Source organism: Podospora pseudoanserina, chromosome 4 (genome assembly GCF_035222485.1).
Source record: "Podospora pseudoanserina strain CBS 124.78 chromosome 4, whole genome shotgun sequence".
In the NCBI taxonomy this organism is placed as follows: domain Eukaryota; kingdom Fungi; phylum Ascomycota; class Sordariomycetes; order Sordariales; family Podosporaceae; genus Podospora; species Podospora pseudoanserina.
In genome coordinates, this window is record NC_085923.1 from 2,606,786 (window position 1) to 2,634,220 (window position 27,435).

At 51.0% G+C, this 27,435-nt stretch overlaps 9 protein-coding genes and 1 non-coding gene across 10 annotated transcripts; 6 read left to right on the forward strand and 4 right to left on the reverse strand.

Moving 5' to 3' along the window:
* Positions 1 to 554: 554 nt before the first annotated feature.
* QC764_407420 (uncharacterized protein) lies at positions 555 to 3,647 on the forward strand (the record flags this gene model as incomplete). The annotated part of the gene is made up of 9 exons (XM_062947032.1): positions 555 to 679; positions 776 to 1,761; positions 1,815 to 1,920; positions 1,980 to 2,122; positions 2,184 to 2,329; positions 2,388 to 2,501; positions 2,561 to 2,789; positions 2,858 to 3,486; positions 3,544 to 3,647. Exons 2-9 carry the CDS (start codon positions 1,427 to 1,429, stop codon positions 3,645 to 3,647), a joined length of 1,806 nt encoding a protein of 601 aa, XP_062800664.1. The 5' UTR covers positions 555 to 679; positions 776 to 1,426.
* QC764_0068270 (uncharacterized protein) lies at positions 3,500 to 6,623 on the reverse strand. Its single transcript, XM_062940605.1, has 4 exons — positions 5,183 to 6,623; positions 5,089 to 5,133; positions 5,006 to 5,036; positions 3,500 to 4,955 (listed from the first exon to the last, which is right to left on the reverse strand). The coding sequence occupies exons 1-4, from the start codon at positions 5,679 to 5,681 to the stop codon at positions 3,815 to 3,817; spliced, it is 1,716 nt and encodes a 571-aa protein (XP_062800665.1). The 5' UTR covers positions 5,682 to 6,623; the 3' UTR covers positions 3,500 to 3,814.
* Positions 3,729 to 4,313, forward strand: QC764_0068280 (uncharacterized protein; the record flags this gene model as incomplete). The annotated part of the gene is made up of 2 exons (XM_062940606.1): positions 3,729 to 3,764; positions 3,996 to 4,313. The coding sequence occupies 2 exons, from the start codon at positions 3,729 to 3,731 to the stop codon at positions 4,311 to 4,313; spliced, it is 354 nt and encodes a 117-aa protein (XP_062800666.1).
* Positions 6,624 to 6,775: 152 nt separating the features above from the next.
* QC764_0068290 lies at positions 6,776 to 6,855 on the forward strand. The gene has a single exon. It is a non-coding gene; the product is annotated as a tRNA-Asp (tRNA).
* A 976-nt stretch (positions 6,856 to 7,831) lies between these two features.
* On the forward strand, positions 7,832 to 10,679 carry QC764_407400 (uncharacterized protein; the record flags this gene model as incomplete). The annotated part of the gene is given in 4 exon segments (XM_062947031.1): positions 7,832 to 8,536; positions 8,811 to 9,416; positions 9,434 to 9,604; positions 9,676 to 10,679. 2 exon segments carry the CDS (start codon positions 9,520 to 9,522, stop codon positions 10,677 to 10,679), a joined length of 1,089 nt encoding a protein of 362 aa, XP_062800667.1. The 5' UTR covers positions 7,832 to 8,536; positions 8,811 to 9,416; positions 9,434 to 9,519.
* A 1,248-nt stretch (positions 10,680 to 11,927) lies between these two features.
* Positions 11,928 to 12,957, forward strand: QC764_407390 (uncharacterized protein; the record flags this gene model as incomplete). Its single annotated transcript, XM_062947030.1, has 3 exons — positions 11,928 to 12,158; positions 12,216 to 12,321; positions 12,374 to 12,957. 3 exons carry the CDS (start codon positions 11,928 to 11,930, stop codon positions 12,955 to 12,957), a joined length of 921 nt encoding a protein of 306 aa, XP_062800668.1.
* A 628-nt stretch (positions 12,958 to 13,585) lies between these two features.
* Positions 13,586 to 14,738, forward strand: QC764_407388 (uncharacterized protein; the record flags this gene model as incomplete). The annotated part of the gene is made up of 3 exons (XM_062947029.1): positions 13,586 to 14,062; positions 14,146 to 14,306; positions 14,383 to 14,738. The coding sequence occupies 3 exons, from the start codon at positions 13,586 to 13,588 to the stop codon at positions 14,504 to 14,506; spliced, it is 762 nt and encodes a 253-aa protein (XP_062800669.1). The 3' UTR covers positions 14,507 to 14,738.
* A 3,189-nt stretch (positions 14,739 to 17,927) lies between these two features.
* QC764_0068330 (uncharacterized protein) lies at positions 17,928 to 19,197 on the reverse strand. The gene is made up of 2 exons (XM_062940607.1): positions 19,042 to 19,197; positions 17,928 to 18,984 (listed from the first exon to the last, which is right to left on the reverse strand). Exons 1-2 carry the CDS (start codon positions 19,069 to 19,071, stop codon positions 18,247 to 18,249), a joined length of 768 nt encoding a protein of 255 aa, XP_062800670.1. The 5' UTR covers positions 19,072 to 19,197; the 3' UTR covers positions 17,928 to 18,246.
* Positions 19,198 to 19,620: 423 nt separating this feature from the next.
* On the reverse strand, positions 19,621 to 21,347 carry QC764_407385 (uncharacterized protein; the record flags this gene model as incomplete). The annotated part of the gene is made up of 5 exons (XM_062947028.1): positions 19,621 to 20,250; positions 20,301 to 20,496; positions 20,524 to 20,827; positions 20,889 to 21,063; positions 21,318 to 21,347. 5 exons carry the CDS (start codon positions 21,345 to 21,347, stop codon positions 19,621 to 19,623), a joined length of 1,335 nt encoding a protein of 444 aa, XP_062800671.1.
* Positions 21,348 to 22,434: 1,087 nt separating this feature from the next.
* Positions 22,435 to 26,551, reverse strand: CPH2 (Clr6 histone deacetylase associated PHD protein-2 Cph2). The gene is made up of 2 exons (XM_062947027.1): positions 24,812 to 26,551; positions 22,435 to 24,749 (listed from the first exon to the last, which is right to left on the reverse strand). Exons 1-2 carry the CDS (start codon positions 25,853 to 25,855, stop codon positions 22,617 to 22,619), a joined length of 3,177 nt encoding a protein of 1,058 aa, XP_062800672.1. The 5' UTR covers positions 25,856 to 26,551; the 3' UTR covers positions 22,435 to 22,616.
* Between the last annotated feature and the right edge of the window lie 884 nt (positions 26,552 to 27,435).

The window sequence follows — 27,435 nt, forward strand, 5'->3', positions numbered from 1 at the left end:
GCTCGATGATTGTGTTAGTTGACGGTTGAATACTCCAGATGGTCAGCGCGCTCGACGGTGGGCGATCGCGCCGTGATCAAAGGTTGAGGTTCCGTCCATGTTGAGGAGCGCGGGAGTTTAGCGAGTGACGCAGCTAACAGACCCCTGACACCCAGTTGCCGGCCGGGGTGCAAAGGTGGCGTTCTTAGTGGGCTTCTAGCGTAGATATATCTTGGCATGGAATACTTATGTTTACTTTCCCTAACCCTTTGTCTGTAGTGTATTCGACATCTTCAACATTGGTGTCTCGACCAAATTTGAATTTCCTGAGTTGCTATATAACGTCGGGTGTCCAGCTTGTTTCTCAGTCACCACCCTCTTCGTCTCCTCCACCCCCACTATATCCTCCACCCCAACCGGATCCTCCATCAGGCCATGAACCACGGAATTTGACTTTCTGGTACTTGACCTCGAGATTGCCAGGAACGGAAGGGTGGATGGCGAAGGTGTTGTCCGAGTCGGAGTGGTGGTTGGCGTTGCTGTTTGAGATTTTGTTTTCCTTGCCAAAGCTCATTTCGGATACCGACCGGGACAACTTTGACAGGATTTTACCCATGTTAGGTCTCGAAGGTGACGTTAGTATTGTGCAAGAGGTTTGATAGAAGTGAGGCGAGCTTGGCCAAAACCAACAGGTTCTCTGGCAAGTGAAGGCTCCCTTATCATTGTATTTCCTGCGCTGGAACATGTGCCATCAAGTTTTGAATGAGGTATCTCTTGCTGACATGGGATGGTTGAGTTCGTCTGCACTGGGCACTGTCATGAGCTTCCATGCTTGAGCTTCTGTGAGACCTCAACTCACACACACCACGCGACTTAAGCTAACCGGATGACACAGCCAGTAGGATCACGTTAAGCTCTTAAAACAATGATTTGAGCTTTCATCCGGATCTGCTGTAGTTCATGACGCATAGCCAAGGCGGGCGTTCCCTTTCCATATTGATGTACCTTGCATGGCTCCTTCCCCGCAGCGGCCCTGCGACTTCTCACGTTCCTACATTCCCATGGGCAACCCCATCACATGTACTAGAATTAGTTGTGGAGTATCTGAAACTTCAATTCTTTTTTTCTGTAGTATGGCAGAGCTATTGATGCCTGGCAGCTTTCACCGACCATGGCAGCATCTTGGAAACCGTACCCTCATTCAACAACCAGCAATCTCTCTACATCGACGAGATGTACCAAAACACCACAGATTGGCATGGTAACAGTCCTTATGCTTAACCAGCTGCCTAAACGTTCGGTACCTATTTTATACCCGGCGATGGGCCATCCCGCTGTTTACCCCCTTTATCCGGCAACCCCACGTTGATCTCCTCCACGTGCGGGGCCCAACTACCAGGTTGCTGGTGACGACTCGGGTACATATTGACCATGTATCGTCTTTGGCATGAGACATTTCTCAGAGAGATGGACAACGTTGAAGTTGGTTACCATGAAGTCACTCTTTATACTGGGCTTGTCAGCCTGTCTCTCAGCTTCGTTGGGGCACGCGGCCAACTCCACCATCTACAACCCGATATTCCCGGGCTTCTATCCGGATCCAAGTTGTATCTTTGTCCCTGAGTGGGATGATACCTTTTTTTGTGCTTCGTCGAGTTTCAATGCCTTTCCAGGAATTCCTATTCACGCGAGCAAGGACCTGCAGAACTGGAAGCTGATTGGGCATGTGCTGAACCGCAAGGAGCAACTCCCCAGGCTGGCGGAGACGAATAGATCAACCAGGTAGGAATTGAATCGATCTAACTGAGGACAGTATCATGGCTGACAGCCTGAAGTGGCATTTGGGCACCGACCATCAGATTTCACGATGACACTTTTTGGCTTGTCACGACACTGGTAGATGATGACCGCCCTCAGGCAGATTTTACCAGATGGGATAACGTATGTCTTCCCCACCACCTGTTCTTCGAAGAGGATGCTTATCTTTTTCTGCTTGGCAGATTATCTTCAAGGGCAAGGATCCGTACGACCCAGCCTCGTGGTCGAATGCCATCCACTTCAATCTTACTGGTTACGATCCTGAGCCTTTTTGGGATGTGGATGGAAAGGCTTACATCAACGCCGCCCACGCATGGCAAGTTGGGTATGTACTGCTTTAACTATTTGAACTTTGAAATGGTGTGGGCTGACCATGGCTGTTAAAGACCTTACATTGAACAAGCGGAAGTCAACCTTGACACGGGAGAAGTTGGCGAATGGAACGTCATATGGAACGGAACCGGCGGCCTTGCCCCTGAAGGACCGCATATCTACCACAAGGATGGATGGTATTATCTCCTGGCTGCAGAGGGTAAGAATACGGCAACCCATATATTCTGTCCAAGTGGACTAAGCTGACCCTCTTCTAGGTGGAACTGGTGTTAACCACATGGTCACGATGGCTCGCTCAAAGAATGTTTCTGGACCCTACGAGTCATATGTGAACAACCCAGTCTTGTCCAATGCCAATACCTCAAGTCTTTGTAAGCGCCGAATAACCCATAACAGCAGTGGTTCGATTGACTTACACCCCCGTCAACAGTCCAAACCGTAGGCCATGCGGATCTCTTTCATGATGGCAATGGAAACTGGTGGGGTGTTGCTTTGTCCACTCGCTCAGGTCCTGAATACATACACTATCCCATGGGACGGGAAACTATCATGACGGCTGTATCCTGGCCTGAGGGAGAGTACCCAGTTTGGACACCCATCAGCGGTGAAGTGAGCGGTTGGCCTCTGCCGCCTGCGGCACGGGATATCAAAGGGGTGGGGTAAGTTGTGAATTCGCAACTTCTGCTCGTCATGCGCCTAGCTAATCTCGATTTTCCTCATGCTTTAGGCCATTTGTCAACCATCCGACACCCGAGATTCTCACCTTCTCCAACGATACCGCTCTCCCAGCCCACATCACGCACTGGCGTTACCCCAATCCATCCTCCTTTACCATCTCGCCGCCTGAGAAGCCAAACACTCTGCGAATCAACCCTTCGAACATCAACCTGACCGCTCTGAATGGGAATTACGCCGGCCCAGGTGGTCAGAGCTTCATCTCGCGCCGACAGCAAGACACACTTTTTACTTTCTCCGTCGACCTTGACTTTTCTCCCACAGCCATCGAAGAAGAAGCCGGTGTATCTGCTTTCTTGACACAGAACCACCATCTCGACATTGGGATCGTGCTGCTGCCTCCAAGTGCCAGCACTGCGACTCTCTTGCCGGGACAGCCCGCGGGACAAGAAGAGGAGGCTCTGATTCCGCAGATCAGGTTCAGGGGGGAATCCTACGTGCCTGTTCCGAAGCCCATCATTGCCCCTGTGCCCAAGGCTTGGAGAGATGGAAAACTGAGGTTGGAGATCAAGGCTGCGAATAGGACTCATTACAGCTTCAGTGTTGGGCCAGCGGGGAGACAGAGCTTGATGCAGACGTTGTTGTATGCGAGTAATGAGCCTGTTAGTTGGGGTTTTACTGGTAGGTTCTCCATGGAAGATTAGGGGATATCATTGTGTTGCTAACTCGCTGAAATAGGGGTGCTCCTTGGCGTATATGCCACGAATAACGGGAGAAATGGGACGACACCGGCATATGTCTCGAACTGGCAGTATCTGCCTCAGGGGCAGTTCAGAGACTAAGGATTGGGCTCCCAAGCATAGGCACTGTCATCAAACAGATAAACATTGGATAAACAAAGAAACAATACCATCCCTACCGTCATGAAAACTCATCACATCTCATTATTTCCCTTGCAAGTCAGTATACCCCAATCACTGCCTTTTGGGGTATTCCAACAAGCCCCTCATCACAAAACATACCTAAACCCAACCATCCCCTCCCTCTCCCCATTCTCCCTCCTCCCTCCATCCCCCACCCTCAACACCACCTGAGCCCTCTCCCTCTCCTCCAGCCTCTTATTTTTCCTCGCAAAATGCCACCTCAACCCCGCCGCCAGCCCGGCATTAACAAACATAAACATCGCACAGACCACCATCCCCTTTGTATACCCAGGCCTGTCCCTCTCGGGGAACAGCCTCGTCCCCAACAGCGGCCCGCACTGCCCGACCATATTCAGCACCGCGATGCCCACCCCCCGTTTGGTGTCGCTCCCCTGGTTATTCAACGTCCACGGAAGGACATTGGCTATACTAGGAAAGACACCCCCGGCAGCCAAAAAAACAGAAAAATACCGGACCGAAACGAGGTGTTCTGGCAGGGTTGCTAGTAGCACGTACCCCGCCCCGCCGACGAGGGAAAGACAAATGATTGTCAGGCCGCGTTGCTGGGTTTTGTCGGCGAGGTAAGTGGACAGGATGCAGATGAGAAAGGAGAGGAAGTAAGGCGGGGCGGTGAGACCCTGTGCGGTGGAGGTGTTTGGGGAAAGGGACATGGAGGAGAGGATGGAGGGGAGGAATACAGGTAAAGAGGAGAAGGAGACGTTGAGGGAGAAGTACATTAGAGAGGGGAGGAGGGTTTGCAGACTTTCAAAGGTGGAGAGGATTTCGCGGGGGGAGATGCTTCGCCAGCCGGTGGGGGTTTGACCTTGCTGGGGGGTGTGGAGGGATAAACGGGCTTTGGCGACGGAAAGTTCGGTTGGGGTCAGGACCGGGGCGGTGGTGGGGGAGGAGGGGAGGTGGAAGTAGAGGATGATGGCTAAGATGAGGGTGGGGAGGCCTTCGATTAGGAAGAGGAGGCGCCAGGGCGGGAGAGGGGGCGAAGGGGTGCTGGTTATGGCGTAAGCGAGGGCGCCGGCGAAGGTTGTTGCGAGGGGGGCGGCGGAGAGGAAGATGCCGCAGCGGAGGCCGAGTTCGCGGCGGCGGTAGAAGAAGGATAGGAGGTAGGGAACGCCAGGGGCGAAGCCGGCTTCGGCCATGGCGAGGAACCAGCGGCAGACCATGAGGGATTGCCAGTTGGGGGCGGCGGATTGGAGGGTTGAGGCAAGGCCCCTGGGGAGACGGTTAGCGGGTGGAAAAGGGGGGAGGTGAGGGGGGAGTACCAGGTTGCTACTGTTATGGTGGCCCAGATATCTGGGTTGGGTTAGGATCTGATGTGTTAGGAGAAAATAGGAGGCAGGCATACGAGGAGGCATGATCTTCCACATGAGGGCAAAGCCTTCAAACAAGACTGAGAAGCTGTCAGCACCAAGTCCAAGAAACGAGCATAAGGCACTTACTATACGGTATGTAGAATATGGTGAGCAGCCACTGATAGTGCTCATCGTCAAACCCAAGATCATTGCCCATTCCCGCATTCTGCGCATTCCCAATATTGGACCGATCAAGAAAGGCAAGCATATAAGCCAGAAACACCAGCACGACCAGCGTCTTGTCAAACTTCCTCCTGACCCGCTTCTCAACAACAGGGTCGATCTCGACAATGACGTCGCCCAGTAAGGTGCTGCCTCGTCTATCCTGGTTTCTGGGTCCATGTTGGCTAGAAGTATAAGGTTGGAGAGAAACACCGAGCTCATGCTTATCCTCGTCGTCGTCTACAGGCGGTGGGAGCTTTTCAATCTTGTCAATTGCTCTTATTCTGTCGACGGACATGTTGATATCGTCCTGGTACTTTCTGGTGGAGATGGCCGTGTTGTGGCTGGTTTCCCTCAACTCAACGGAGTTGCTCCGACGGTGAAACCCGGGTAATTCGACGGGCGAGCAGAAAAAGGGAGGCATGAAAGAGAAGAGCCGGTGGGGGGTTAGCTGTCAACAGTGTGGTTGAGCAGCTTGTCTTCCAACGTTGAACTACCAACGACCACCAGCCAGACAACAGCGAGATACCTTAGAGAGGGGAAAGTCGGAGTGTGCGGGCAAACACATTGGCATCCAAAGACAAGCTCACCCAGCGTTCCGCTGCATGTGTGCGACCGACACAAACATAGTGATGGTGATGATCGTCCAGGCAATTGGCCTCACCTGCCATCTCTGGTTCTTCTGACAGCTGTGCGCTGGCTTGGAGAACAGAGATTGATGCTGTGGTATCATCCAAGCTGCCAGATCTTGCCGCCAAGGGCGAAAGGACAGGCGAAGACAAGGTTTCGATGGTTTGAACTGCTGCGGTCATAGATAGCTCAATCATGCCAATGTCAATCCGTCACTGAATCTGTGGTACCTGATCCCAAGTTCCTGACCCGGCCGAATCGGTCCGTGAGGTGAGAATGGGGGAACTTTCGCGATACGACCTTCAATGATTTCATCCTACCCAAGGGAGCAAAGATAGCGATATCACCAGCTATGTCTTATGCTCAAACCCTCAAATCCCCGCCTTTTTCCTCAGAGAGAATCAGGCAAGGCGTTGTGACACACAAACGGTCACGACAGACTGCATGCGGCGGTCGTGATCCTGCAGTACATCGATCAGCAGGCTCCATGCATGTCTTGCGTTGCGTAACATCTCTGAAGTTCTGCAGCACCCAGAGTCGTTTGGTTTAAATATCTGTGACATCACGGCAACCTGACGCGCACCTGTGGTTGGTCTGGAAAAGGTGTGGTGGTGATGTGACAGGTGGTTTTTCGGGCTGTACCGAGAGATATTTGGATAGTGTTGTTGCACCCGTGAGAGAGAAGTCGGGTGGTTGATGCTTGCCGAGCTCATTGTGTGAGTGAGAACGACCTGAGTTTGAAGTCGTTGACGATGATGTCAGTCTGGGTAGGGACCGAAGTTTATGCATGTGAACTACCTAGTGTTGTTGGAATGACTCCTGATATAGAGGCCAAATCCTCGATCCATTCTCAGCAAACCAGCTACGACAGATGATCACATCTGTAAATCTTCCGTAGTATAGTGGTCAGTATGTGAGCTTGTCATCCAACAACGCTCGAGACCCGGGTTCAATTCCCGGCGGGAGAGTTAACCACAACCTTTTGCCTTTTTACTAGCTTGCTCTGTCTTTTTGCCATTGCAGAATTCACAACCCATATCCATCCAAATTTGCGAATGTGCTGCTCGCTGCAAAAGTAACGGCGGTTGGCTCATGGAGAACTTCCTACCGCCTGCCATCTTGGCATGCGTCTCAGGATCTTCTTCTTTCCAGTCACAAGAAGGCGTGGAGGCCGCACCGGGTAAATAGAAAATATTGGAACCATATGATACTGAGGCATCTATATCAGCCCACACTCAACCTGTTATAGCAACCCAAAAATAGAGACTATGGAGATGGAGATGCGATGAGCTGAGCTACCCGTGTTCACTCGTAGTCCGGGTTTCACAACGTCCCGCCGAGGCAGTTATCCACCCGCTGCAACGGCCGTCCCGTAGTGGCCCAGAAAACCGGGAGAGCTCTTGTCTCCATATTCTCGTCTAGACTTCATTTCTTGCCGTCTCGTAGGGCTGAGCTCTCGAAAAACCTTTGTCGATAATCATAGCAGAAAGCATGCTCCGAGCTAGCATCATGTTAGCAACAGGCGCAGTCGAAAACAGACTTGGGAACTGCCGAGATCTTGTGCGTTGAATGCGACATCGTATTTTGGTTGGGCTGAGAAGTCCAAGAAGGTTTTCAATGCGAACCCAAGCGCACTGCCACACTTTAAACGCGTGATGAGTGACAGCAAGTCGGTAGACAATTTGTTGCTGACTGAGTGAGCACAAAAGTCGGTGTCTCAGTCAACCCTTCTAGAGCCACCAAGTGACATGCTGCGAGCGAGACATGTTTCTTGTCATATGCCAAAAAAGGGATATGCAACGTTGTAAGTGGCCTCCTTCCTCGCCATCTGACCCTCTTCGCTATGACGGAAATGGCCTCTGAAATAAATCATGTTTCCTCGGCGGGCACCAAAGAAGAAGAGAAAGTCCATGAAACCATGAAACCGGAGACTGGGCGGATGTGATCCGACATCCAGAATAACGGCTCCGTTGCCATAGGTGGCGCGCTAACGTCGTACGAACCGTTCGGCCGCGGGGAAAAAAATGCGAGGAAAAATTACAAGAAGGAAGATGCCCCTTGCTGTTCTCCTGTTTCAGCGGCCAGGATGCGAACACCATAGAACCACCGCAGATTCGCTCACCGTTTCGTACAAGGGCGAGATGTTGTTTCGGTGACTGGTACAGTGGCAATGGGCGGGATCAACGCTTTTCCTGTTGGTCTCACCGCTGGCCTTTGACTTGAGGTTGTTTGCATGGCGTGCAGGAGGACGCCGGCGGGGGCGTCGGTCTCCGGAGAGCGGGCCTGGATGCGGGCAACGTGGGGCGGCAGCGACCAACCTCGTCAACCCAACCGTCCTCCACCACCAAGCGCTGGGAGATCGATCACGAACTGCCACTAGATTGGTCGATAGACAACATTTCGAGCACGGGCATTGCACGGGGGCCGGATCGACCATGCGGCGTTGATGTTTGTTTGCGCCAGTGCGGCCCACGGCCTCTGAAATAATGACAACAAGAACAATATCGAGTTTTGATATGACACGGCCAAGTGCTTCTTTTGCTTCCAGCTTTCCCATCAGCTGGGAAAAGGCGATTCGATAGCGCCGGTACGTGGCCGGTAGTTTTTCACCCGCCGTCGGGGTCCGAGTCTCGTGTTTTGGGAAATTCGGTAGGCAACAACTCCTTCTCATTTCAATTTTCATAAGCAACGCTGCCGCCTCATCTTGGAGTGCTTGGCTCCAAGACTTTTTCCACGGGAAGCACGCCCACGTTGCACACGATCTGATGTGAGCACAAAAATGGTTACACAACGCAGAGCAATATCTCTGGGACACGACATTTTGTCCACTTCTTCTGGGCCATCCTCAGTCCTCACCTTATTTTATCTCAATACCTCTAGATCATGGTGGTGACTAACTCTCTCGTATTATCATCTTGCCCAGACTGGGCTAGCCCAGGCAGGCCACTCGCCATCACTTCAAAATCCCAAAACATGGGGTTAGTAGCGTCCGACACCCCTTGAATGCCAAGGCTAGCTTTCCTTCCTGGGACGTGTGCCTCAGCAGTGCCACTGGCTGGGCAGCATCTAGGGGTCTTCCCTGCATACGCGCCTCTGATTGGCCTGATTGGCCTGTCAACGGAGACAACATGCGCTCCCTTGGCAGGGTTGGCAGGTGACATTGCTGAATTTCGGCCGTCGGCGGCTCAGATGCCCCCAGCGGCCAACAAAGGCGTGAGAGGTTGGGACCCCGGTGGGAAAGGGGCTCGGCGCTGCTGGAAGGAACATTGAAAGCGATGATGGGTCCCCGTTTGTCAACCTCTCTCGTTTTTCCCCATCCCCATCCCCCATCGTCAGCAGACAAACTCACGCATACACGAACTGCCAACACCAAGGCTCGTGTTGCCCACGCTTCTTCAGTCTCTCGTTCACAGCCTCACTGGCACTTTTCTCTTTTATACACTCGCTCATCATCACCACTTGCCTCGTGCTCTTTTTCAATCATCAGCCATCACTTGACCCGCATCAGCGCATACATCACCACCAACTACTAATCAACAACAACAACAACAACAACAACAACAACAACAACAACACACACTCATCTTTCTTGGAATATTCAACTGTACCTACACTCACAACACTCTCACACCATGCTTTCCAAGTTTCTCGCTCTGGCGCTCGCCGCCTCCATGGTCTCTGCCCAGACTTACACTGACTGTGACCCCACCAAGAGATGTGAGTAGTTCCTGTCTCAAGACAACATTCCACATCTCGCCATGAACGTGTCGCTGACACCCCCGATCTAGCCGACTGCCCTGCCCGCAAGGCCGTTGGGTCCAAGCCCGTCAACATTGACTTCCGTCAGGGCAAGAACAAGTTCTTTAAGGAGGCCGAGGGTACCAAGCTCACCTACGATAAGGATCTCGGCGCTGTTTTCTCCATTGCCAATGAGAACCAGGCCCCCACGGTCGGCAGCGACGCCTACATCTTCTTCGGCCAGGTCGATGTTGTTCTGAGGGCTGCCCCAGGTCCCGGTGTCGTCACCAGCTTCGTGCTCCAGTCTGACGACCTTGATGAGATCGACTGGGAGTGGCTCGGCGGGGATAATGCCCAGGTCCAACACAACTACTTCAGCAAGGGCTGCACCGAGACGTACGACCGCGGTGGATTCTCCCCCGTCGCCGACCCCATTGGCGCTTTCCACACCTACACCATCAAGTGGACCTCGGAGCAGCTCGACTGGATCATTGACGGCCAGGTCGTCCGCACGCTCAAGAACACCGGCATTGAGGGCTGCGCCGGTTATCCTCAGTCCCCCATGCAGATCAAGCTCGGTACCTGGGTTGCCGGTCGTAAGGATGCTCCCCAGGGCACTATCGAGTGGGCTGGTGGTCTTGCCGACTTCTCTAACGGACCCTCTGACGGGTACTACCAGAGCCTCAAGATCATCGACTACATGGGTGGCCACAAGGAGGCTACCGAGTACCAGTATGGCGACAAGTCTGGCACCTGGCAGAGCATCAAGGTTATTGGGAGCAGCGGTGTTGTTTCCAGCAGCAGCAGCGTCACCTCCAAGGCCACCACCAAGACTGCCACTTCTGCCACCACTCTTCAGACCGTGACCTCTAGCACTGCTCTCGGCGCTACTAATGGTACCCTCACTACTGATGCCACCACCACACCCACCAGCACCACCGAGGAGGTCACCGAGACCGAGACTGCCATCCCCACCGGTGCCGCCGGCAAGGTTGCCCTCAGCAACATGGCCGCCATGGGTGCCGCCGCTGTTCTCGGCTACCTTGTTCTCTAAACGCACACGCCATTTGGACACGATAAGAGGATATAAGGTTGTTTCAAGTTTTGTCTCCCGTCACCGGAGCTATTTTGCGTCTTCGCCACACTCCTTACATTTGCGTCTGGCAATAAGAGCAGGGGTACGCTTCCGCAATCCCCCCATTGCGCGCTTTCTCTTGGGTCCTTGCGGAGCAGTGGTCCCCCGAGATGTGCGCACGACATTGTGATGAGAACGGTCGCCCTGACGGATCTTGTTGCTGGCTGAGCAAATACCGATGCCCAATGTTTATACGAGTTTAATACCGGTGGTCCCCGGGAGATATATATGTCGACACGGATAGGAAACAGTCATGGCATCTGTTAGATGAGACAAGGCAATGTTTTTTAGATGAAGATTTTTGGGGGCACGTCTGTATACTGAGCGAGCATGTTGTTATGGTTTTTTTTGGCGTGTTTAGAAGTTGTGGCATGACTGCTTGTTATTTGATAGCTTGGAAGCGTTTTTGTTGTAAATAGATACCGAGACTTCAACGTATGTATTCGATTGGAAAGACGACATATTGGATTGAAGTTGACGAGGCTCTTTTTCAAGTGTTTTGTGTTGATGATCCCAAGACGGCAGGGGTAAAAGTGGTGGCTCTATTCCGGGTTCCTCATCGGAAAATATTTTCAGGGGTCAAAGGGGCAATGCAAGATCTCCAATCAGCGTTGCATGCATCCGAGATGCCTGGCAAAACGGTGAGATGCATGAGGTCATCCCGCTTCCGATTTGGGGGGCCTTGTGCAGCTATTCTCCATTCAGATTGAAGGGGGGTGTGAGGCTCCAAAATGCGGGGAACCTCTCACCGAACCTGAACCCCCTTAGCCCTTCAGCTCAGACACAGGACAAAGAAGGCTGGGAGCCAGGAAGCAAGGCAACAGGCTGCCTTGTCAGGCGTTGGTTTATATCAGTAACTGGAGTGTACGACTTTTTACTGTGACTCCAGAGCCGAGAGGCTTGGATCGGAGTCATCTCCCGGAAACAAAGACACGAAAGCCGGAAACCAGTTGTGCTTGTAAGAGGTATGTAGAGAACTATTTAATAGATCTCCTATTTTGTCTAAACCTTTGATGGAAAAGGGGCCGCTTTTTCACATACTTACACGTCTATAACACAAAGCCTTTACCCAACATTGCCCATCTCATACTTTCTCCTTACGTGAAAAAGACCAGCCAGCTAACAAATCTCACCAGTCTCAAGCACACAAACCCCAAACCAAGAACCATGGCCTCCTCCGCCTCGCGAGCAGCCCTTAGCTCCATCCCCCTCTTTCACGAAAAACTTCTCAAATCCAACCGCATCCTCGCCGTCTGTGGCGCCGGCCTCAGCGCAGCCTCCGGCCTTCCCACCTTCCGCGGTGCCGGAGGTCTATGGAGGAACCACAACGCCGTCGACCTCGCCACCCCCGAAGCCTTTGACGCCGATCCCGGTTTGGTCTGGCTGTTTTACGCCTACGTACTCCATTTCCATCCCCATTTTCCTTTGATGTACAGGTCTGATATTTATCAACAGCGCCGACACATGGCCTTGACAGCCAAGCCCAACCCGGCTCATTACTCCCTGGCCGAGCTGGCGAGAAAGAGACCTGGTTTTAAATGTCTTTCTCAGAATGTAGATAGTATGTCAGCCATCTCCCCCCTTTCCGTCCCCTGTTCCTAACCCCAATCAAGACCTCCACGTCAGAGCCAACCACCCAAGCGATCAGCTCTCTCTGCTTCACGGCTCGCTTTTCACGCTCAAGTGCACCACTTGCTCCTGGAAAGACCCTTATAATATCGCCGATCCATTATGTCCTGCCCTTGCCCCGGCGGCAGAGTCCAATCCTGACCCGACAAAGCCGCTTCCTTTGCTAGATCCGGCCCAGCCGTTGGCCGAGATTAGGGAGAGTGAATTACCGCATTGTCCGGATTGTAAGACTGAACTGCAGAGGCCGGGGGTGGTGTGGTTTGGGGAGATGCTAGATGAGGATATGTTAGATGATATTGAGGAGTGGATTGAGAAAGAGCCGGTGGATATGGTTTTGGTCGTGGGGACGAGCTCGGCGGTGTATCCTGCGGCGGGGTATGCTGAGCGGGCGAGGACAAAGGGGCGGACGAGTGTGGTGACTGTTAATTTGGAGATTACGGAGGAGGACTGGGGGAGGATGAGGAAGGGGGATTTTGGGTTTGAGGGGGATGCGAGTTTGTTGTTGCCGGAACTGTTGAGGCCGGTGATTGGGGAGGTGAAGGGGGAGGAGGAGGAGCTGGAGGGGTAAATTTAGGGTGGGTATATGGGTGCTGTGTTGAATGCTAACTAAGGTCTACTTGCCATGTTCAAATCTATTTCGTGAACCAATATTCAGTAGTGTTGGCACCGACCTAATGAAGCAGACTCTAAGAGAGGGTGAGACTGTTTAGACCTATTAGCATCTTGGAGTATCGGCGACTTGTGGGATTTCAAAGACAGTCCAGACTAACAGAAATAATACAGGGAAGTCACTCTCAATCACGGTTTTGAGAGTCCCCGGTGCCAGACAAACTCCAAATGTACGTAATTTGAGAGTCTCGAGTGCATTCCGACCCTCGTCTTGGTTGATTCGAACTTTTTAACTGCATAAACTACCTACCGAGGCACCCTTTCCGCTTGGCTGCAATGGAATGGACGATTGTCCATTCTACAGCAGTCGGCTGCTTCCATCAACGACAACCAAATGAGGTAGGCGTGGTATCTACCATAGGCTCTTTCTTCACCCCCAAACCAGATTCAAGATGGTACGACATTACATGAGAGTGGAAATCTATCTCGGTAACAGGTCATCTATCGTGGTTGCCATACTGGGGCAAGTCGGGGTCAGAGGATTGGGGAAGGGCAGGTAGGTATCTTGGAAAGGCCACAACGTCATCATGGCAGAATCGCTGTTGCAATTCAGAGCAACGCCTTTGGAATTCGGCTTGACTCTGTTGCAGATAGATTTACTTTGCCTCTTTGCTTTCCTTTGCCGTCTTTCGGAGATTCAAGGTCCAGGGCTATCGCAATACATCTCTACAAACTCGGTCGTCAACCAGCTTGGGGGGCCGACTTCACATCTCATCATCATCATCATTTACCTCAGCATCGATTTATCAGTAACAATGGTCAACTTTACCCTTAACGTCGCCGTCTTGGCTCTGGTGGCCTCAGTGGCAGCGGCCCCAGCCACAGCTGACGCTTCTTCAACCACCTTCTCCTTCGCTCGATGGGTTGAAGATATTATCGCCAACCCGGACACAGCCCTCTCACCCGCCGAAGCAATCGCGGCAGCGAATGCTACTGAGGTTGTCAGCACGGCAGGCGGTCTCCAAAAGAGAGCCAACTGTCAGCCGACATTTCCAGATGCGCCTGTATGATACCCCTCCCTTCTCCTATTTCTTGACTTAGTTTGCACAAGAACCAAGATATCTAACGGATCTGGCTGCATATATAGGCACCCGACGCAGCAGCCTGCCTTAATGATCTCGCTCGCAAGGGCGCTAATGGTCAACACTGTGCTATGGGGACGCGTGTCTTCGAAATTGAGATGTGTCGAATTGGTGGTGCGCAGATTGTTGCCAGCAGGGGCGGTTTGGCGGCGCAAAGTGTCAATTGGTATGTCCATGCTGTTTTTATCGATGTTTTGTTTCCTTGTTTTCTGGGACGCTGGCTGATATGGTGTGTGATCTAGCCAGGATGTCGCTCGCACGGGCGGGTTGATCTTTGACAGCTGCTTCCGAGCGGACAACACAGTCAAGGGCAGCGAGATTTGCATTACCAACAGGTTGATGCAAATCAATATCAGTGGAGTCTGAGGCTCTAGAGGAATATCGTAAAGTCTGGGATGGAGATGGTTCACAGTTGTCCAGGTGTAGGGTATAAGGTAAGTAGCATTGTTCGAAAAATAAGGAATCTTTCGCGCACACAAGAAAAGAAAAGAAAAGGGAACGGATTGCAGTGCCCCCAAAGCCTTCTCACATTGTAAAAGATTACCGGTATTTTCCTCCACAAAAGTTGCAAAGTTTCTCAGAAACCCATACTTTCCATCAAGCCTCCCGGGTATTAAACCTGCTAGTCACAAGAAACAATCATACTGTACCCATGGACATTAACCCCAGTATCTGCCCATCAACATCACAGGCGTAAAGCTCCACGAAAGGGTATTTCCCAAATGCGCTACTGTGCTCTTCTGAATATCTGTCTCTGGTCAAGACGCTCTGGAACTTCAATTGTGCTTCAAACATATGCCAGAAATTCAAGCTCAACTATCACATACGACCATACCCAGCTGAAAATACGGCATCCCGTCCGCTCTGCCCGAGTCAAGCAGCTGAGGGCCGAATTAGTACTCAGGTGGGTGACCACTGGGGAATCCTCGGTGTTGTATGTTTTTATGCTTTTTTTTGGGTTCCACTGTTGACTCCGTGACGGTTGCTATGCGGGGCCTTTGTTCATGGGTTCAGGGGTTGATGTAAACAAAGAACTATCTTTTGCCAATATCACCCGATTTCGCGGGTTACTTGCAGGGATGTAGGAGAGAGATACTGACGTTGATCTTTTTATAACCCCTGGGTCCCTGGACCTGCAGCAAAACCAGCAAGGTAGTTATTTGAGAGTTTCTTAAGGTGAACCAAGCAGCACAAAAACTCCGCTGCAGAAAGCCGAAATGCCAAGCTGGAGAAACTCCTGGGTTTTTTTCTCCCCCCCTAGCAATAAACAAATCTCAAAGCCATATAAAGCGGGGCACAGAGGGCCTCGCGAGGGTCTTTAATGAACAAGTTCTGCTGCATGATGGTTGTCAGCTGGTTATCTTACTTTCCTAAAATGAAAAGCCCTCGAGCCGTGAAGACAAGCAAAGATCGCAAACAAGCTGCCGATATTGATCAAATCGACTCTTCCAAATATCCATCAACCTTATCAGGGAATATAAGCAACCTTAATCGGGAAAAAAAAGCCGGTGCTAGTCGCAAGCTTGGAGTCTCACAGTGGATCCCCCCGGGGAAAAAAGGCACCAAAAAAACAAACAACACCAGGGATTCCCCAGTGGTCACCCACCTGAGTACTAGTCTAGCGATACCAGTTTTATCTTTTGAGATATCTACCACCCAAATTTGTGACAGAACGAGGGCTGAAAATGGCCGCGACAGATCTTCATATTAAGCAATTAACGGCTGTGCCTGTTTTACATGGCGTAATCATAACGTCCAAAACACCGTTATGCCAGCGCCACTACTTTGGATAAATAATTTTAATCCATAATATCTATATGGATTCCCGCCATCATTTCGTTACGGGTTAACATTAATTAGCCAACTTAACCCACTATCTATTAATCATCATCCATCAACCATCATCCACCAGCATCACGTTAAACATATCTTCGTCTACGCCTTCTATTAAAATAAGTGCTATTGAGGCCTGTAAATATAGGCTCAAATAGCTATCGGCGCAGTACACTAAGAGCGAAGAAGACTTTGACTGCAGCATTCGACAGTTGCCGTGGCACTGAAGGAAGGAGGATTACAGGGGCGGCGCCCTGTAATATATAGAAGAGAATCACTGTAACATAGGCTTGTGAGGCACTGATGAGTGTGGTGAACCAATATATTGATTGAACCTTGTAGACTAAAAAATACCACAGTGGATAGGGTGTGAGGCAGAGGTCTTATAGGCCATTGGCTTTTTACTTGCTTCCCGAAGGTGACTCCGTTCCCGGGCCTGAACGCGCGTTTCCCGGGCCCGAACGCCCGCTAAGTGCGCTAACCAAATATAAGGTTAGGGGCCACGTTACAGGCCACGTTGCCGCTACCGTTTGACTACTGCAGGGCACGTTGCCGCTACCGTTTGACCACTGCAGGGCACCGGCCTTAGCGCTTGGCTTCCCGAGACCTCGGATTGCTTCCGGGGGCCGAGCCTCCGCTCCGGTAACCGCAGTCCCTAAACACTGCTGATTCAAGCCATCGTTTTGCCTCTAAGGCCCTGTAATATACAGGGCTCAAATACACTGTAAAATCCGCGAACAAAAGCTAAATTTTAACAATAAATATAACTAGAAGTTAAAATAGGCGGACGTAGAAGCCGGGGGTAATCTCAGGTCTAGACTTATCGCCGATATATCTAGGATTGGGTTTTTATATTTTTTTATTTTCGATCGAATATTAATTATGTATATAGTAAATTAAAATTAAATTAAGCGATAAACTTTACTTATCTAAGAAATAAATATTCAAAAAAAGTTTTAATATTTAACGATATTATTTTCCTTTTAAATACGCTTTAGATACAACTATTAGATTTCCGATATACTGTAAAGTAACAGGTTACATTTTACTTGGTCTTTTTACTTATAAAATTTAGGTTCCGCCCTAGCTCTATTATCTCCTTTAGATGTTAATATATTTATATTCGATACTTACAAATTAATAATAATTCGAAAAATCTTACGCCCACCCCCCTCTATATATTATTTGCCCCTCCCTCCATTTATAATTCCCTCCCGATCTCCGTCTATCCGCGCCATGGCCCGCACTGGAGCTCAGACGGCGGCCCAACAGGGGCTCCCATCACCGGTGTTAAAATATCAAGGTATTTATTCTTCGCAGCGCGAAAAAGACATCTACCGCTAACAAATTACCGGAAAGCGACCCCACAGTATCCAGTCGCACTAATGCGCACCTAAAAAGCGTAGTCGCCTCCAAGAGCAGCGCGCAGCCAAGCGCACTGAACGCAATCGCCCACTTTCGTCTACAGTCAACAAAAATTGGCCTCAATAAGTAAATCTTCTACCCTTGTATTATAATAGATTATAAACTAAGCTATGTTAAATACTAACTAGTCCAGAGTAGAGGTCGCGAGCGCAAGCAATTAGACGTGTCTGAGCCTAGACTACGCCCAGCCTAAAAGCGATAACGGGTACCCTCTACACCCCCTACCGAAAATATATTTGGCGAGCCGCATTTAAGGAAGTACGAGATCGATAACCCTATGGAGAGTAATCTGCCTCGAGCGGAACGAGTTCGAAGAGCGAGGGCGCGGGAGTACACGTTATAAGAGTAAGCGGGATCAGGTCACGCCGAATTTCACTTATACCCGAAGGTTAGGATACTACATTAAGAGGTGAGACGGTCCTTTCCTTCCTGAGATATTTTACTAATGTGTTATAGAATCTGGTAGTACCCGTCGAACACGAAAGCCAGAAGCAGTTACGTATAGTTAAAGATCTACGCGAGTACACTCCTCTTGTCGGCATGTCGGAGCTCGGCCTTGCCTAACATATGATTTGACTAAGGAAGAAGAGCTAAATGGCAGATAAGCCCGGCCGCCCGGCTCCTACATAGAAACCCCTCCTACTCCCGTCAGTGCCCATCCATCCTTCCCGAGTGCACCCCCCACGTCTTACTTTCCGCTAACCTCTATTTCCCCCCCCTCTTTCTCACCACACCACCTCTCCACCTCATCTACTATATGTCGTTCCCGGCCGCGGCCTAACACGCCCGTGCCGAGAACACACCTTAGGTAGCTGAGCTCTCAGGGTAAACAGCCCCTCGTCACTCCTCTACTCGTTATAGGTCGTTGTGCCGGAACGCGGCAAATCCGTCCTCCTTCGTACCCGTAAACCATTTACAATAACAGGGCCCGGGACGAGACGTTCCAATTTTGCCTCCTGTGCTTGCTCTTCCCGTTCCTTAATCTCGCTCTTTAAGTCCTCCAATTCATGCTCATTTGTTATATCACTAGGAAGAGGGTAGGACAACTCAAAGTCGATAGCAACGATCCTCTTATCAACACGTAGAAAGTTGTGGAGCTTTGGATCCCCATGAACAACCCCTTTTTCCGTAAGTAGGTTATATATATCCTCGAGTTCCTCAAGAAGGCGAGGATTCCCTAGCTCTTCAGTTGGAAGATTGTATAGCGACACTCCTTCGATGTTTTCCAGGAGGATAGCAGGAGTGGGTCGCTTACTGATCTGGTATTTCTGCGCGTGGGGGTCGCTAACGGTTACTTCACCAAACAAACGCGGGATGTGGGTACCCTGGAGAGATCGAAGATGCAGGTATGTATCGATTTCGTTTTCGTAGCTATCAGCCTTGGTGGGGTTTCGCTCCTTTAAAATGACAGTTGTCGGCAAGAACCACTCTGGTAGTAATCGCTGTAGCCAGCGGACGAGCTGCGGCATCCAAAATAATAGCCAGCTAGCAATTGGATTCGGCGGGACATCTAAGAGAAAGACATTCCGATTTCCGTAGATTCGTTTTGCAGGTGCTCGAAAACGTCGGAAGCCAAACTGTATATCCTATAGAACTACGATTAATAATAGTAAATTTTAGTATTTAGAAGTTAAAGTATATACCTTAGTTCCGCAGTCTTCATCGTCTTCCATCTTGAAGTAACTGATAGGGTAGAGTGATAGAGGAGAATGGTCGCAGGAAAATTAAGCGAGGTAGAATTAGCTTAAGGTTTTTATAAAAAGAAGGTAGCACAAGCAAACGAGTGGGATCCACTTTTCTAGGCACCAAAACTAAATTATGCGGAAACTACAGATGTCAAAACCCGAGGCTAGGTAATTAGCCTGCCATCTTTGTAGTCGTGGAACATGGGCGTAGCTGTATCATCCTTTGCATGCCGTCTGCGCTCTCTGAATTGAGTGTATATTGTCAAAAGAAGCAATATTGTGGCTAGTAGGGGCTCAATAGCGAGAAAGCTAATCCAGCCCCAGGTGATGTCGACGTAGGACTCATCCTTGAAGGCCTTGCCCGTTATATTGAAGGCACTTCGGGCGGCTTTGAGGTCAGGAGTTGCGTCGCGGAGCCCGTATGTCGAAGGCATTAGCTTGAGAAAAACCAACGATAGGAGACATATAGGGAGGTCTTTGGCCTTTACCTGTACGAGATGGCCGAGGCAATGGTTGTGGTACATGTTGAGTATCTGACTATGGCGCTGCAATACGCTCCATTAAACCAAGGTCTGAGCTGTAAAGCCGTTGTCTTTCTATCGGGTGTTGAAGGGTTATCGTTTTATTCCATTTTGTTTTATCTCCATGGTGACAGAAAATTATATATTCGAGGGGGGTAGTGCAGTTCATTTGCACAGAGAAATCCGGATCTTGATTGGGGACAGGCTTAGCCAGTGCATTAACCAATGCTGTGCTTGCCACACCGTGTTGGACAGCGGTGTTGTATGTTTGAACGCAGAGGTGGAATATGACCTCGAAAGCTTCGTGCTCGATGTCCCGGAAGGTATTTGCAAGCTCCGGCCCGCCATCTGTTGCCTGGAGAATTTCTAATCGGTGGCTTTCGTCCTCAATAACCGGGGCAGTGTGTATGAGCACGAAACTGGCGATTCTGGTTTGCATGAGGCTTTTATCATCTCGGAAAGCGAGGCTGTATTGGCCGTTCAATAACCCCACGGCGGCTGCGAAACGGCTTTGATGTACCAAAGAGGTAGGATTGTCCGGAATTGATACATTCCAAAGTGTAGCTCCCGCAAACGCTTCAGTCCCCATTCCCAAACCGATCGTCCTGTTGACTATCACCATCGGAGCTTGGTCAGGTCCTGGTGCCTGGAATTCACGGATGATGAGATGTGGAGTAACATCTGCCATTTTCATACAGACAACAAGAGAAGAGTAAAGATCAAAGGTGCAATTTCTTGTCGGGCAAAGTCCTCCGTACGGTATTGGCATCCATTTGAAGCTTCCACCACTGCATTGCTTGTTGCGTGGCCCGGGTCATCCGTCAGGTGGTTCAGACTTTGTAACGCTGAGACCAAAGCCTCTTCTGTACCTACAACCGTTCGTAAGGGATAGCTAATGACAAGTTATGTAATGGGGGACGTAATGACGCTGACTGTACTGAGAAGAGCGCCTAGAGTGATGAAATGCTTGTGGCGCATTCGAAAGGCAAGTTGAGCGGACCCCAGGGGTCCCTTACTTGCTTGGTCAATGAGGTGAAAGTCGTAAAGTGGTCGACTGTGTGAGAACCAGCTCCATGAGATTTGGCTGATAGCTACCGAGACCGGGAACATAAAGGCTGCTTTCGCGACAATAGTCAGGAATGCTAGGAACGTATTGAGTAAGATTTTAAGGGGCCAGTTTGGAAGCTGTTGTTGGTCGAAAGTGGCAAGGACAATCACGATTGCTAAGAGAATTAACATGTTAGCATTTGCCTCGGTACACATAAATATGGAACTTCAACATACCAATGAATGACGGAAAGCCGACAATCATACACACGATCTCAACGGCCCAGACTTTCCAAAGGGTCCTATTTGTATGTTGACCAGTCGGTGGCGGTTCGTCAAGGGAAATATCGATTTCAATGCTGCTTGACCTGGGGCTCAGCGTCTCGCTACTTTCAGGACCCGGGACAGAAGTCTGATCGCCGGAGTCGTCTTCACCCAACAGTTCGGTTGGGTTAGCAGCTTGCGCCAAGTTAGGACTCAAACTCGGATCGGCCTCTCGGGTCAAGAGCTCACTCGAGGCTGAAGAAGACTGCCGGGACATGAAGGAGTTCTGAGGCTATCTGGTAATCGTGAGAGGTCATCGGCGGGAATTCTCGGTCTGTCGGTGGAGCTGCGATCAGGTGTATCGTCAGGGAAGGTTCCAGGGGTGCCTGTAATCGCACGAACCGCAACCTCTGCCCTCTGTTGATGTGCCATGACAGCCGGATCGCTGTCCAAGGGCCGATGAACAATAAAAGTCTTCAAAGCTCAAGGTAGTGATGGTTAAAGAATAGCAGGATCAAGGCGGCTTATGCTTAGGACCTTGTCTCAAGGAACATATATATATCTGAATGCATACTCTGATCGATGCCATGTATGCTCATCTGGCTGCGTTAAAACACATGTTTGATCAGTTTTCGTTGATAACCTCATGGCCCCCTAACCCCCAGCTTCGTCCTCCCTCCCGCATGTTTGATACCTGATATATTACCTACCTACCTAGGTATTCAAGCCCGTCAATAAAAATAAAGAAAAAAAAGGGCTCAGGTACTGCGCCCCTGGCAGTGTCGTTCTGAAGCCAACCACTGCCTTTGAAGCCATCATAGAGGGCTCAGGAATATGCGGCCAGCCGACAGTGAAGACAACAGGCGAATCGCAGGGCTAGTGTTTGGCCTCGGACAAGGCTGCCCATCCCACTGATCACCGCCTTCACCGAACTTTTATATGAACAAACTGCAACGATAAAACCATCTTATCGATTCTACCCCCCGTGGCACATCACCCAGGGCATTCTTCTCATGCAATATCCGTTGTATCACAGCACGAGGGGTCCAAGGCATGAACTAAATGCATCAGTGAGAGATTTTGGTGTACCAGTGTATATTCCATGCAACATACCACCTTGCACATCAAAGAAAATCAGGATATCACACGCAAGCAATTCTTAGTTTTCCATCAGTTCAAGACAAAATCAGAGCAAATCAATATTACCCCTCTCTCTCTTTCTTCTCTTCGAAATCCCCCCCTTAACCCCCTACCCCTTGGCTAATCGTCTCTAACAGACATGAAAAAAAGCCACTATATAAATCATAACCGATTCTTTTCCCTCCACCCACGGTAAACTATAACAAAAACCAAAAGAAAATAACTTCCCCACTAATACGCCATCCCCATTAAACACCCCATCCATTCATTCATCCCTCCTCTTCCCATGCTATCATCGCTTCACTTCCACTCATTCCATCATCCCAACCCCCTTCCAACGTACACTATATAAACCTATAAAAGGAAAAGGAAAAAAGCAAGGAGTAGAGGTATCATGCGCCAAACGCAATCGCATCGAGATAAAGAAGAATATACGGCAACTGAGAGCCTCTGGTCAGAGATGATATAGCATAGCAAAAACAGACCATGTAAAAAACAACCCATCGCTCAAAACCTTTGTCACAAAAACTAAAAACTCCAAAACAATCACTTGCAAAAAATTCAGCATCCACCACCCGCCGTATCCTCAGTGCACTCTTCTTCCATGCTTGCGTACCCAGGGTCAGCCTCCATACCCACCACGCTCTTCGTAATAGCCAAGCACCTATCAATCATCTTTTGTCTCATCGGCCCATCAAAGCCCACCTCGTTGCCCGCCTCGCTGCCAATCCATATTCTCAAACTGCCAGCAAGCCTCTCAAGAGAACGCGAGCAAGTCTCCCGGCCGACGGCGTGTCTGTGGAGGCGCTCCATTAGGTGGTAAGCAGCGGTGTAACCCAACAGAGACATGCCCTCAATGTCGGCACCAGCGGGAAGGATGGAGTCGATGACGGTAAAAGCGGCTGGAGGAGGATCGGAGAACCTTTGCAGCTGAGCAATACCCATGGCGCAGCGAAGAGCCATCTGAGCGTCGGGGTCAGGAGTGATAGGGGTGACAGGAGAGTCGATAAGAGGCGGCACACCCCTGCTGTAGTTGGGGTGCTTGTCAGGGTTCAGAGACGGGCCGAGGGCATTCATAGCAGTGACGATGGCAGCACCGCGCTTCTGCTCACCGAGGACCGCACGAGCGACCAAGACGCGAACGTGCGCGTTGGAACCAATGGGGGCAACCTTGGTCGCCAGGTTAAGCTTGTCTTCAGTCTCGAGAGCCAGTCTTCCGGACTCATCACGGGTCTTGGGCAGATTGTTGCACAGAACATGGTGAAGCTGCAGGCTGGAGTACCAGGCCGCAACGGCATCCATGGGCGACCTAACGGCAGCATCCTCAACCACGGCGTCCATACCATCAATGATTTCATCAACGTTGTGTGTGGTGGGCTGGTTCCAGGCCAGGTTGTGGGCTCTCTGGATAATATCGTCATTGAGCACCTCATCACAGTCCTGTTCGAGAAGCACTGCCAGATGCTCAGGGAGCATTTCGTCAGCAGACTTGTTGTTCTCGCCGAGTGAGTTGAGAATGCGGTTGAGTTCCCGTGCGTCGTTCCAACGCGCCCTGGCAAGTTTGGCAGCCACCAAGTTGGTGATCCAAGAAGCCCCATTGAGTCTCCAAAGCAATACCCGGATGTGCAGCGCCTTCATCATGAGACGAAGCGGAGTATCCGGCAAAGTGCCCGAAGCGATCAAGGTGAGCGTGAGACGGCTCTTATTAATCTCGACGTCACCACCGGCGAGCTGGGCATCCAACGCAATTGACCATGCTTTGACCCGCGCAGCTTCTTGCTCTTCGCTGAGGCCGACAAGCATGAGATAACCACGAGGTCCGATCACATTCCTGAGGGCGTACTTGGACGACTTTAGGACCAGCGCGGCGGCTTCCAGGACAAAGTTGTGCTGGGGTACCCAGACGGTCTGGATAGCGGTGAGCCAGGCTTGCCTCCTGACGTGAATAGGCGATGCAAGAGATGGCACCGCTTGAGGAGCCGAGGTAGCATGCTTGGGCTTCTCGGATGGCTTGAAGATATCAATATTGAATAAGGAAGCGCAGGTAGCCCAGAGGAAAGCCGCCAGCAATCCGAAAAATCTGAGCTGGGATAGAATCTGGCTTGCAGAGACGTAGTAGCCCCCAATGCTGAAGTGAGTTGATCGGATGAAGGATGCCAAGAGATGCACTGGAACGCCCATCAAGCCACGACCCTCGGTGGTCTCGGGGTTTTGTTCCTTTTCAACGTAGGCTTCGACCAACATCAAGCCAGCCAGTGATCCCACCATCAACTTTCCAAGATATGGGTTCCATCTGCTGGATTGAGTTTGCTGTTGCTGCTGCTGAAGCTGTTGCTGGCGGATCATGGCAGGGTTTTGCTGGAAATGTTGACCTGGCACTGGATAAGGGCGTCCTGCATTCATCTGCTGTGAAGCCAAGATGCGTTTGATGTCGTCGGGGATCGGAATCATACCCGCTGGGTCTGGTCCTCTTGTGGTTGCTACTGGCGTATTCATATAGGGCATAGCATCTTGAGGATACTGTACCGGTGTGGGCGGTTGTTGGAGAGGATTGGGTAATTGACCAGTCATGGCGCCAGCCATGAACAACTTTTCGAAAGCAGCGATCCTCGCCTGCATACTACTGTTCTCGTCAATGAGGCGATTGTTCCGCTTTTCCAAGTGTCTGATATACTCGGTAGCCTTGGCAAGGACCTAGATTGATAGTCAGTATAAAGTCTAGATTTGTTCTGGACGACGACATAGGTCGGACATACAGTGGCCTTGTTGAGCTTATGGGCAGGAGTCAAGCCGTGTAGCTCCTCCCTATCTTCAGTAGTGTCTTCACCACGAGCACTTTTCGACATGATCCTCAGTGATGGGACACTATCTCGCAGAGCTGCTATCTTGTCATTGAGATTGGTCCGGTACCGCTTTTCGATCATGTTGTGTGCCGTCTTCTTGACGGGGTGCTGTCCGTCGAGTTCATCATCATCGTCATCGTCGTCGACCTCGGCCGACGACTTCCTCTTTCTACTGTTGGACTTGGAGTTGCCTTGGGCATCTGGGGACGAGCCAGCATTCTTATCGGCGCTGACGCTCGAGTCGGGACTCCCGGCACTATTGGGGGAGTGATACTGAAGGTGAGGCGGCATGGCGATGCTCTTGAGCCGCTCCTGCTGAGCAGGGGTCAGCGTATTCTGGATGTTGCGATTGTCAGGTCGAAATTGGTCGTTCGAGAAGGAGTGGGCCTGAGCCTGTGATAGCGAGATGTTGGCCGGATCGGCGGCGGCGGTAGTGTGATCAAAGGCCGGATCGATGCTGGAGGCAGCGGGAGACTGGAGATACAAGGGCTGATGCTGTGGCTGCTGCTGCTGCTGCTGATGCAGCACTGGTTGGCCCAGGTTGACGTGGACCGGGAGATCCCAGGTATGGGGTACAGGAGGAACAGTAAACTGATTGTCACCGGCGTTGAGGTCGTAGGGGGGTGTATCCTGGAAGTTCCAGGAGGGCACTGGGTTGAAAAATTGCTGCTGTTCGGGTTGGGTGGTTTGGAGGTGGTGTGGGTGGGCGTGTGGGTGGGCGTGGGTGTTGGTAATGGAAGGCGAGACTGATACAGGAGTCCCACTGGGGCCGGACCCAGGCGTGGCAGCGAGCGTGTCACCTGGTTGGGAGGAGGCAACGGTTGCGGCGGTGGTGTTGTTGTTGGGATCCGGAGTGCCGAGGCCACTATTCACCAAGTTGCCGGTAAGGCTACCATCGAGGTCGAAGGTGTCCAGGTCGGCAAAGAGCACGGGTGAGTCGGCGTCGGGGTCGGCCATTATTCCTTTTTTGCGAGGTTCAGAGCCCTAAACTCCCTGGGCTTGCGATCAGGTGTTGCATGCGGGACCTCTCTCTCTCTCTCTCTCTCTGGCCGGCAGTGTGCGTGTGCCGCAGGTCAGTGACAGCGAGTCTGGGTCGAGGGCCGACTGGCGAGACTGGGCGGCCGGGGCAGATGCCGACAACCAATTGCGCGCGGAGGTGTCGCGCGGCGTAGAGTGAGTAATTCGGTATCGGGGGAGTGCTGACCGCGTTCCTGGTCTGCTGATGGCTGCGGAGGCTGTTCTCGATTGTCGATGGGAAGGGAATGTGGGTTTAAAAAACATACGATGCGATTGAGAGAATCGAATGATTCCCGCCCGGAACTCAGCGGCCCCCTTTCAGCACAGAAGCACGGGCCATGTTACTAACCACCCCACCTCGCTAGCCTCAGAAAGCTGAATTTGCCATCTTCAACCACTTCTTCGTCGGGCACAGTAGCTTGCAGATATCTGTACGGACCCGTCGAGAAGAAAAGTTTATTTCGACGAGCATGCAGAGGAAGGCGTCGTTTCTTTCGGGCGGCCAAAGAAAGAGCCACAGTCGACTCAACCGACATCACGAACACGAGACAAAGAGGCAGCCCGATTGCCATCTCTCATCTGCCTCTCTCGCTATCTGAATCAGTGCGACCACCAGCTGTGGGACTGACGAGGCACACAGACTTAACCGTAACTCTTAGTAATTTATCCCACTCAATCGACTTGGCCTGAGTGGATAGAAAAGAGTCGGGAATCCTGTTTTTCTTCCAAGTTTCTTTTGGATTAAGTGGAGAGGGCCTTATAGCAATAGCTTTCCGTTTTCTTGGTTCCAAGCTTCCAACCCAAGGTCTTCATCGGATGCAGATGCAGGCGGATGCGGGGTCTGGCGAATGGTGACCGTAGGCTCAGGACCATTGCCGAACGCATCGGCCGAAGGTCGGGTTTGCCGCCAGAATTCTGTTGCGTCTGATCGATGGCACTTTGAGCCTTTTTGATATGGAATCCCTACCTCCTTCCAGCTTGCCTTTGAACGACGGGATTTCTGATGACGAGAAGGACCCCTGTTATCCACTGGAGAAGCACGTGAACGAGCGAGGGGCCTGCCGGCGAAGCATCTGAAGCAGCCCAGCACAACCCTTTCAGTTTCACCGCATTCTGAAACATCACCACACAATGCCCGCAGGCATCACTCACCAAGGAGCCGATAGGTTTCATCATATCTGTCATACATATTTCCCAGATACTCGCATGAAGCTATTTGGTGTTCCCAATACAAGAAATTGCCGTCCAACGTTTCTAGACGGGCCCAAGCCAACGAACTGAATTCATTCTCGCTCGCTCGTCATGGATATCAATACTGATCACTTCCTACACAAACCCAACGGTAAAAGAAAGAGAAAATGAGTTTTCCAGGCTAACTAACCCGTCCTCCCATTATAGCCAACCGCCCCATCCACTCCATCAATGCAACAAAAGAAAACAGCCAGGTACACACACCAATCAAAGCTGAAAAAAAAATATAAAAAAAGACAAAACACGGGATATCTACGAAGAAGATTGAA

What these genes read in the sequence shown, in the direction of transcription:
- CPH2 (XM_062947027.1), bottom strand. Translation starts at nt 25,855, where the DNA reads ATGGCCGACCCCGACGCCGACTCACCCGTGCTCTTTGCCGACCTGGAC. An exon ending in ATAAGCTCAACAAGGCCACT is followed by an intron (nt 24,750 to 24,811) that starts GTATGTCCGACC and finishes CTATCAATCTAG; the next exon opens with GTCCTTGCCAAGGCTACCGA.
- QC764_0068330 (XM_062940607.1), bottom strand. Translation starts at nt 19,071, where the DNA reads ATGGAAGACGATGAAGACTGCGGAACTAAG. An exon ending in ATGAAGACTGCGGAACTAAG is followed by an intron (nt 18,985 to 19,041) that starts GTATATACTTTA and finishes GTAGTTCTATAG; the next exon opens with GATATACAGTTTGGCTTCCG.
- QC764_0068270 (XM_062940605.1), bottom strand. Translation starts at nt 5,681, where the DNA reads ATGCCTCCCTTTTTCTGCTCGCCCGTCGAATTACCCGGGTTTCACCGT. An exon ending in GTGGAAGATCATGCCTCCTC is followed by an intron (nt 5,037 to 5,088) that starts GTATGCCTGCCT and finishes AACCCAACCCAG; the next exon opens with ATATCTGGGCCACCATAACA. An exon ending in ACCATAACAGTAGCAACCTG is followed by an intron (nt 4,956 to 5,005) that starts GTACTCCCCCCT and finishes CCGTCTCCCCAG; the next exon opens with GGGCCTTGCCTCAACCCTCC.